This window comes from Nanorana parkeri, unplaced genomic scaffold, assembly GCF_000935625.1.
Source record: "Nanorana parkeri isolate BGI_ZX_2015 unplaced genomic scaffold, ASM93562v1 scaffold361, whole genome shotgun sequence".
NCBI lineage: Eukaryota > Metazoa > Chordata > Amphibia > Anura > Dicroglossidae > Nanorana > Nanorana parkeri.
Genome location: NW_017306629.1, coordinates 1,189,032 through 1,199,892, shown reverse-complemented (window position 1 = coordinate 1,199,892; position 10,861 = coordinate 1,189,032). Strand labels below are relative to the sequence as shown.

The following is a 10,861-nucleotide window of genomic DNA, read 5'->3' as shown; positions in this document are numbered from 1 at the left end:
GAGAGGTGAGCGAACGCCGGTATGTGTTCGCTCACCTCCCGATCTACTGAGCCGACCTGTGACAGCCTCATTGTCACAGGTCGGCTAGAACTATGAGGTGAGTGAAAAGCACTCACCTCATAGGCTCATAGTTCTCCTTTAATGGAGTACTGTCATTGCAGTACATGCTCTTTCGGGGCCGCACAGGGTCCCCTTCATCAGGCTCTGAATGAAGTTGAAGAAGGGAACCCTGTGTGGGCCTGAAAGCGCTTGAACTGGAATGACACTACATTAATAAATGGACTTTTGTTGATTTCACTTATATGGTGTGCTGGTGACATCCTTTTGCAAACTTGTATATCTTCACGGCGTCATCCGTGGTCATTACGAGCACCCACCAGGATTTCAAGGAACATCCCATACCGGTAAGATGTGCAGCAAGACATCTACAGGTGAAACTCGAATAATTAGAATATCGTGCAAAGTTCATTTATTTCACTAATGCAACTTAAAAGGTGAAACTAATATATGAGATAGACTCATTACATGCAAAGCAAGATAATTCAAGCCGTGATTTGTCATAATTGTGATGATTATGGCTTACAGCTCATGAAAACCCCAAGAACCCCAAATCCACAACCTCAAAAAAGTAGAATATTACATGCAATCAATAAAACAAGGATTGTACATAGAACAATATCGGACCTCTGAAAAGTACAAGCATGCATATGTACTCAGTACTTGGTTTGGGCCCCTTTTGCAGCACTTACTGCAATTACTTTTGCACGATATTCTAATTATTCGAGTTTCACCTGTATATAGTATATTAAGCCTGGGGCTACATGGGTGACTTTCAATCTCAAAGATGGAAAAAAATCATTCTTTTGTGCTACTGCAGAAGATTGCTAAGCAATTGTTAGATTGATGTCATTGTCATGTGATTGATCTCACTGGGTGTGCTAGAATTGGAAATACCTGTAGGCACACAAACCTTAAGGTGCCCATACACTGTACGATTATCGTACGAGAATGGCGGGAAATCCCGTGATCGTACGATAATCGCAAAGTGTATGGAAGCCATGCAACCGTTTCTACTGTACGGCCGCACGTCTTCCGTCGAACAAACAGTCTGGAAAACCCGCCGGGAATCGTACCATTCTCGGCGAGTTAGTGGCATGCTTGTTCGACAACTGCCGAACAGGCCGTTGTGCGCACGCGCACACCGCTGGTTTGCAGTCATCGGAAGCCCGCCCCTCATTGCAGTCATCGGAAGCCCGTCCCTTGTTCACACTTAGGTGTTTTGTTACTGAAATGTGAAGGTGGCCATACACTGTACAACCCTCGCAAGACTTTTGTCTTGCGATGGTTGTAAAGTAATTAAAAAAACATACTATCTGCCCATCTTGGACAGGCATATCGTACTTGCGATCATGGCAAGCTTGCCCCGCTGAGGGGTGGGCTTCCGATGACTGCAATGCTGAACGGGCAGTGTGAGCGTGTGCACACCGGCCCGTTCGGCAGTTGTCGAACAAGCACGCCACTACGATTCTCGGCAGGTTTTCCAGCTTGCTTGTTCAATGAAAGACGTGCGACCGTACAGTAGAAACGGTCGCACGCCTTCCATACACTTTGCGATTATTGTACGCTCGCAGGATTTCCCGTGATTATCGTACGATAATCGTACAGTGTATGGGTACCTTAAGCGTGCCAAACGCTCAGGACAAGGAATCCCATTCATTTCTATGGCCCCTGTTCACACCTGAGCAATTTGTTGCCTGCAGAAAAACGCCTGTCCCTGGAAAAAGTACATGTGCTACTTTTCAGCAGATTTCTGCATGTTTGGTCCCATAGACTTTAATAGAAACGCCTGGAAACACGCAACGGCAGCATTTTTGCGTGTTTCTTCATTTACAGTAATCTCTCAGAATCTTCCAGCGAGACTTAACTTTGCACGTCAGACCTGTGCAAAAACGCACAAAAAAACGTAACAATTATATGCGCAAAAATGCTGTCGCCTCGGTGTGAATGGGGCCTTTACTCGGGTATACCGGCTTATATTTGTTCTTCAACCTGCAGGATGAACAGAGAACATAGAACAGATTCCTCCCTGAAAACTTCTGAGCGTTGATGGACGAATCCTCCGCTGTTTGCATTGTATTATAAACCCCATACACTGCACGCAAAGCAGCGCGGAGCAAAGGGAAGCAGTGGCGTCCAGATCTTCGAGTGCAGTGTGTCTTGCAATTTTCGCTCTGGCACATCAGCTTGCAACAGCTCGCATAGCTGAGCGTGCCGAGATGAAATATTTCATCTTCAGCCAATCAATCAGCTTGCGTGTATAAAACCACGTGTCAGGATGCATTGCGAAGTCCATTGAATTGTTACGCGTGAGCTGATTGGTTGAAGAGGAAGTCTTATTGTCTTTCATCTGGCCGCGCTCAGCTACTCAAGCTCTCGCACACCACATGCGAACGTCCGCGTCTAGCAGCTTTGCTTTGCTGTTGGTGGCTTGGCATGCAGTGTGTCACGGGCTTAACAGCGGCTGGTGGCTGCTGTCAGAATATCCAAATGGAGCTAGCAGCTGATTGGCTCCAAGTTCCGTTTAGTTGTGAATTTTACAATCAGCTGACCAAGGAATGAGACCATCTGTGTCCCCTTCTGGGAGATTCACCTTCTCTATTTGTCCTATGTGTCCTGTGACCCTTATCACTGAAAGTGAAAGTAAATCCCACATTTTCGGTTGTCACAGGAATAGATGGAAAATCTTCTAATGGGGACACTAGTCCTGCTGACCACCAGAGATTTCCTTTACTTTAGAACAGGGATGGGCAAACTCTGTCCCTCCAGCTGTGGTGAAACTACAAATCTCACGATGCATCTGTCTCTGGGAGGCATGCCTGTGGCTGTGAGAATCTTGCAATGCCTCATGCGATTTGTAGTTCCACAACAAAGATTGCCTGTCCCTGCTTTAGAGGGATGTCCTCTCACTTCCTATTGAACAGGAAGTAAAGGGAAATCTCCCCAATGTGACCCAGATGTAAACAAATAGCTGACAGGGGTTTACCATCCCTTACTCTATACAAAACGTTAACGTGTAATCTGCTTAGGTCAACATCTGTTAAATTTCAGGTGACCTCTGACTGGCTGAATGTCAAGCTCACAGTCACCCTAAGGCTGGGCTCACACCTAGGCGACAGTGTATTTGCACGTTTCTCCACGTGTTTTTGATGCATTTATTTGTGGTTTTATGCGCATAAATCAAATCGCTCATTTTTGTGAGCAGATTGTAGCTAATTTATGTTAATGAGCAAACACGCATAAAACGCATGTAAAAATGCTTAAAAACACAGCAAACGGGTGTTTTCAAGCATTTCCTATTGCATCTATGGCGCCAACACGAGCTGTAATATGCCAAAATCCAGCGACAGGCATTTTGCTTATTGCGACAAAACGCTCAGATGTGAACAGAGCCATAGAAATTAATGGAATTTTTTTTTTTTTTGCAGCATATTTTTTTAAAGGTTTATAGGGCAGAAAAAGCGCTACAAAACGCTCAGTGTGGAACCAGGCCTAAGGGTGCATTCAATGTACATTATCACCACACATGGCAATGCGCCTGCTCTATGTGCGGCGCCATTCACTGTGAATAGCATCCCAGCTAGGGTTGCCACCTGTCCAGGATTGACCCGGACAGTGCGGGTTTTGAATGCTGTGGTCGGGTTTCATGGCAGCCGAAATCCGGACACAAGATGTCAGGCAGACAGCGGCAACCAAAATTAAGATAGGGGCTACTGGCCCCCCAGTGAAAATAGTCTCAACTGTGATATTTACATATGAATCGGTGGCACTATTTACATATGAATAACCTGCGACTCCTTCTCCCCAAAAAATGTCTGCGCGTCGCTAGAGTGTTCGGGTTCGCTTGAAGAAAAGGTGGCGACCCTAATCCCAGTGCATTGTACAGTGGAGCCCCACACCGCAGCACACCACCATGCATTTACCGTGCGTTGTGGTGTGCTATGTTTTTAAAAAAGGGTAATGTGTAGTTATTTATGTTGCAATGTATTGGAATCGTATTCATAATGAATGGACTGCCTGGACCCAGCACACCGTAACGCATGTGCATTAGCGGAAAATGTGAATGGGCCTTTAGGTGCAGTGCACTGCAATGGACGCATGTTTGTGTGTTCAGACATGCAGGGCCGGATTTCCCACAAGGCCAACCAAGGCCCGACCTTGGGGCAGCAGTGGTGAGGAATTCCTATCTTCCGATGCCTGGGACATGCAGTTCCGGGCGCCGGGCGGGTAGTTGTTTTCTACATTTAGCCCTGCTTTGGGCAAGCAGAGATAATCTAAAGCGGGGATGTCACCACTTGTTTTGTACAAGTGATCCCGGTGATGTCGCCGAGATCACTTTTATGTAGCCTGCAGGTCTGCTATTCTCCATGGCGTATTGAAGAACCTGGCCATGGGGCAGCAGATAGAGTAAATCTGGCCCTGCAGACATGCTGTGTTGCATTTGCTGCATCCTTTTCCCATTGTTTGTTGCCGTAACCAAGCGTTATGACAACTTGCTGCTGTGAGATGAAATATGAATCTTTCCTTTAGAACTCAGTTATAATAAACCTGAGCATTCAGCTTTCTGTACACGCCTAGCTGTAATAAACTCTCTTTAGTTACTATTGTGCTCCATACTTTCCCCACGCTGGGATTTATAGAACACAGAGGCTAGAATGTCTCCTACGTCTGCTGAGCAGTAATGACGTAACTAGGAACCGGCTAAACCAGCTTCTTATAGGGATGGACACTATCAGAGCGTCAGCCACGGGGCTGTGACGTAGCAAAGAATCATGGACGGAGCTCACTTTCATTGGCTGGAGGTAAAGACGTGGCTGGGTGGGAAGGGCCACCTCTCCGGTGCTGACGTCACACGGCGTAGCCGGCCTATTGCTGAGCTGTACTTCTCCAGACAGGAATCTACACCCGGATACCGAAACCTGCGGCCTGGCAGAGCGGACACCGACACAGAAAGGTAAGGGAAGGAATCCGGACAGAGAAAGAGGTCAGGGGGTAAAGCCAGTGAAGAGGTTCTGTACTTTGTACGCAGTATTAGGGAGGGGGGATGAAAGCTGTGTAGGGTGTGTATAGTGCGATACTGGGGTCTGTATATTGTATGGGGGGGAGATGCTTCTGGTGTATATGGTGCTATGTGGGGCAGAGGCTGTGTAGGGTGTATATAGAACTGTGGGGAGAGAGGCCGCGTAGGGTGTATATAGTACTATGGGGGAGAGAGGCCGCGTAGGGTGTATATAGTACTATGGGGGAGAGAGGCCGCGTAGGGTGTATATAGTACTATGGGGGGGAGAGAGGCAGCGTAGGGTGTATATAGTACTATGGGGGAGAGAGGCTGCGTAGGGTGTATATTAGGGATGCACCGATACCACTTTTTTAAGACCGAGTACCGATACTCACAGATATCAATTACCGATACTTTTTTCTTAAAGGGACAGGTCACATTTTTTCGAAAGCAATACAAACTAATGCTTTAAGGTCACTTTCTTAATATTATGATTCGTGAGATGACGAGGTAGCATGACGCCGACTTCCTGGCCAATCAGAATGCCGGGCGCTGCGTCATTACACGGCGCCCGGCTTCTGGATTTGCTAGCTTCCGGACCAATCGGGAAGCCGGGCAGCGCGTCATTGCACTCTACCCGGCTTCCTGATTGGCCGGGAAGTCGGCTCCATGCTCTCTCATCACAAGTGACGAGAGAGTAGGGAGCCGTTTCCTGGCCAATCAGGAAACCGGGCAGCGTGTAATGATTCGTTGCCCGGCTTCCTGATACAGGAAGTACTCGTGCTAGGTATCGGAGCATTTGGGCGAGTACGAGTACTCACCCCAATACTCGGTATCGGCACCGATACTGATACTAGTACCGGTATTGGTGCATCCCTAGTGTATATGGTACTGTTGTGTAATCAGCCTTTTATATGTAAAACTTTTTTTATAGCAACTTGCCCATACAACATGGTATAGTAATGGATGCTAGACTGTCCATAGATGACACAGTAGAACGCTTGGCTGTGCAGGCATGGTCTGATTGAACTGCCATAGACATGAACATTTGGCTGAGCCAAGCATTCATGTCGGCTAAGTGTAAAGAGGTGGTCCGAGGATGAGAACAGGCTGATCTGTCCGGTCAGAGTGGAGTGTTAGCGAGTATCTGTGTGCCCCCATACACATGGTCTCCCAATCAGATTGGATGAGTCATGTCTTTTGGCTGCTTTCATGCTGTACTCTGCACATCAGTATCTACCTATCCAATATAATAAGATCCCCCCCCCAGATCTGACATTGTTTTGAATGGTTGTTGTGTTTTCCTCTCTCTATGTACACTAATATACTATGAACTTGGCAAGAAAGCAGGAAGTCGGGAAGTTGCACATCGATGACGTCAGATAACATCCAGTAGCGTGTTATGTCCATGTTCAGTAAAGTTGGATGTGATCTGGTGTCATCGGTGTTGGGGTATTCTGAGATCTGAGATCTAAGATGACCTGTTGTGATCTAAACGTTCGTTTGGCTGCTATCAGTCTTTTCAGTTGTACAATGTGTATATAGGCTGTTACCTATGGCATGAACCTATAGGTAGACAATTGGTATTCTACCACGCCTATCCATTTGATGAAATATTTCGTTTGCTTTTGGCCCCTTCCCTGGAGGACCCTAGGCATTCATCTCCCCACATCTATAGATGATCCCATACGCACAGTTTATGTGCATCTCGGACACAACAGTAGGATGTATACAGCAGACATTCCCCGGGCCATTGTCATTTCATGTGGGGGAGAAAATAAGTGTGCTGATGACTGTGGTGGCCCACTGGTATCACCGGAGTAGCTTGCTTATCAGTCCGTAGTCTTTTGTCTATGGTTGCTTTTGCTCAGTCCTCCCTTTTAAGTTGCTAATTATTTATATGTCTCCAGTGTGGGGATGGTTTACACCAAGACTGTACACAACTCCATTGTTACACTATCAGCCTAATTAGATATGGCACTACACATAAAGAGAGCATTTTAATTGATGTTATTAACCTTATGAGTGTCCTGTATACAGATACTCAAACCTTGATAACAGGTAGGCTACAAAGACCATTATGTCAATTAGACTTGAAATTAAATCAGCAATACACAAATAGTGTGTAGACTGTTGTTTCAAGTTGATTTGATTTTCATCGAGTGTTTTTAGACCTGTATATGTGGCCATTGGCAGGTCTGCATGTAGAACTTCTTTATGGGCCACTTTTTCAATTTTGCCAACGGCAAGGTCTAGACACTGACCTGGAAAAAGCAGGCAATACAGGAAAGTCACAGTGACGTTGTTTACTCCTAATCTGCATACTGAGGGCAGGTTCACGCTAGAGCTGCAGCTAACGATTATTTTCAAAATCGATTAGTTAGCCGATTATTAAGTTCGATTAATCAGTTAATCGGATAAACAATAAAATACATTTTTAAAAATGGCTCCAGTGATGGGACTACTAGTTTGTATTGAGGTTGTAGTCCATCACAGGAGCAAGCTTGGAGCGGTGGAAGTAAAAAAGAAAAAAAAAAGTTGTGGTGTGCAATATAGTGAAAAGGAAAGTGTAAAATTATACAGCAATGCATGCAGAATGGCACCGGCTATAGAGGACTACAAATCCCAGCAATAGTACATTATACAGCACAATGCAGAACACCGCCAGCTATAGAGGACTACAACAAATCCCAGCAATAATACATAATAGCTGGCGGTATTCTGCATTGCGCTGTATAATGTACTATTGCTGGGATTTGTAGTCCTCTATACAGTGCAGTGCAGAATATCACCAGCTATACACCAGGAATACAACAAATCCCAGCAAAACATTATACACACAGTGTACAATGTATTGCTGGTATTTGTAGTCCTATGTATAATATACAGCACAATGTACCATCAGCTATAGAGGAATACAAGCAATACATTATAGAGCACCATGTGTGGGGGGGAGGGGAAGGCTTACCTGAGCAGTCTTCCAGCAACTTGCTTCTGAGATCGGAGGCTGTCATCCCCCCACACCTGCTCCTCCTTACTGCATCTCCCCGCGTCCCTGTGCCGATCGGGGAGGAGGTGCGGCGTAAAGAGCGTGGATGCGGGCGGGCAGGTCTGGCAGCGGCGAGCGTGAGGTGGGGAGGAGGTGCGGTGCACAGCGTGTGGAGCCGTGAACAGGGCCAACTGATCGGAAGCCGATTAATCGATTATTTAAAAAGTTGACAACTTTTTCAATAATCGATTAGTTGTTGCAGGCCTAGTTCACGCCATTTTCTGGACCAGATCAAGAATGCAGTGCATTGCGTTTTTGCCGGCTTTTTTTTAATTTTTTTTTTTAGCTTAATATGGTCTTTCATATGCGTTCCAGTGCATTTGCATGCATTTATATGCTTTTTCAATTTGTTTCCGTGCATTCCAGACCAGACAAAATGAGACATGCATTATTTTTCTGGTCTGGAATGGACTGCGTTGGTGTAGGGATATATTGGGATGCATTTGGGTCCAGAAACAGTCTGGTCTGGAGATGATGTGGTGTGAATGGGCCCTCACTCAATAATAAAACAGCACTGAGCCATTGGGATCCGCATGTCAGCTAGGCAGCTACAATATCAATGCTTATTTATTTGAATGAGAGAGCAGACCCCCACCCTCCTCCCAAGAGCATTTTGGTTATGCCCATCAGCATAGTGCTATAGTCATGAGATTAGGAGTAGGAGGTGGTAAAAACCTCTGTCAGTTTTAATTTCACATGCATTTCATTGAGGAGACTTCACTTCCTGTCCAGTGATTCAACAGGAAATGAAAGGATATCTTTATCATGTGAGGAAGATAAAGTGTCCCCATTTGAAGATTCCCCCTTTGTTCTGTTTTGATGGCAACTCCAAATGTTAGATTTGCCCCCCTTTCGTTCCATGAGACATTGGTGATCAGGACCTTTTTTAGAGAGCGAATCTCTCGAACTGGGAGAGAGACAACAATAAAAGCCTGACAGAAGTTCTGTCCAAATCTAAAAAGATAGTTTTGCTTTTAGTTGTGTTAAAGATGACATTTGGCCTTTGCTACCCTCTTGTACACGCTATAGTGACGTCATTATCAGTCCCATTTTTGCCAGAGAAGCAGTTTTGCCAAGATACAAAGTACAGCTTCTTCTCTCTCCTAGTAGTCATTGCACTTGTACACCTAAGCCTGGATCATAGACTTATTACTTTCTGAAGATATGTATCATGATGGTTTTTCTTTACTTTATACTTTTGTCTGATGAAGCTTTTCCCAGATCCTAATGTTGGAGAGAAGACATATGAAAGCAGCAGACAGTATGGTAGTTTTTATTTTGTAAATTCCATATAGAAAGGTACACACAGATACAACCTCCTGTCCTATGTAATGCCAGTCATATTGGAAAATGCTCCTTTTGTCTTTGAGCATTCTATGACTCCTCTATTTGTCTTGCTGACAATTTTTAGGAGAAAATAATTTTTGGGCCAGGCTGCACTTACCAGTGGTCGCCATGGTCAGCATCTCCTGTGCCCATAAGTCCCTGTAATGTGCTCATTGTGTCACCCCCTATGTTCACTTTTTTAAGTCCCCTCCTCAGCAGTACACACTTTCCTTTGCTCCTCTGTTTGTTTATACCTCATCAGAAATACATACTGCTTCCTGGTATAGAAGAGCATGTGACTCGCCCCATGTGACTTCTGGTGCTTGGTCCATTACTATCCTGTGTAAGCTTCAACCAGAGATTTGACTTACACAGGGCTGTATTTTCTCGCTCTCCATGGCTCAATAGACTAGGGGGTGAACATTCGAGGGGTATGTAGTATATTCTGATGGTGTGGGTGCAATAAAATGTAGCGGTAAAGCTCACGTTCATGTTAAAGCTTTCTGTCTGTAATCTTGTCACTAGGGTACACCATTTTCCTGGTAAACCACTTGCTGATTTTTGTATTGTTTTCCAGCATCCCTGAGTTCCCATGGCAACCTATCTGGAATTTATTCAGCAGAATGAGGAGCGAGATGGAGTACGCTTCAGCTGGAATGTATGGCCCTCCAGTCGACTGGAAGCCACAAGGATGGTTGTACCTTTAGGGTGCCTCTTCACCCCACTGAAAGAGCGTCCGGACCTGCCCCCTGTTCAGTATGAGCCAGTTCTCTGCACAAGGCCTACGTGCAAGGCAGTTCTCAATCCACTTTGGTAAGAAATCTCTTTCATAAATGGTAACTTAATGTAATAGGTTCACTTTAAGTGGCATTTAAAGTGACATTAAACCCTCAGATTTTTTAGCATAAAACAATACTGTAATGTGTGCCTTACTGTAATCCATGGTTGTTTCCCTTCTCTTTGCTGCTCTTCCTTTTTAAATCTGTATCTGTTCTCATGCTGGGCAGAACTTCTGTTTTGCAGCAGACTGCCTTGTCTCTGAAATGGATATATGGTGTCTGTGTGTAGGTTTGCAACCTGAGCCAGCACTACAGGAAGAGGCACTCAGCTGCAAAGGGAGGTTCTGCCCAGCATGAGAAGACATAAGGATTTAAGAGCAAAGAGAGCAGCAAAGAGAAGGGAAACAACCATGGATTACAGTGAGGCGCACATTACAGTATTGGTTTATGTTAAAAAAATCTGAGGGTTTAATGTCACTTTAAGTGAACTTGTTACTTTTCTCTGTACGGACAAAGCACAGGCTCATAAATCTGAGTCAAATACCGCGCTACCTCTAATGGTTAATCATGAAGACACTATAATCATTATATTCTTATATATACATAAGGTCAACACTGCAAATATTGTGTTTTTTTTTTTTTTTTTTTTTT

General features: G+C 45.0%; 1 protein-coding gene across 1 annotated transcript in view; it reads left to right on the top strand.

The window, feature by feature from the left end:
• Positions 1-4,874: 4,874 nt before the first annotated feature.
• SEC23B (Sec23 homolog B, coat complex II component) overlaps positions 4,875-10,861 on the top strand; it is a 23,547-nt gene continuing 17,560 nt past the window's right edge. Inside the window, exons 1-3 of the mRNA XM_018558813.1 lie at positions 4,875-5,011; positions 10,009-10,244; positions 10,695-10,714. Of these exons, the coding sequence (XP_018414315.1) occupies positions 10,024-10,244; positions 10,695-10,714 (241 nt within the window). The 5' untranslated portion in view covers positions 4,875-5,011; positions 10,009-10,023. The remainder of the gene's footprint in view (positions 5,012-10,008; positions 10,245-10,694; positions 10,715-10,861) is intronic.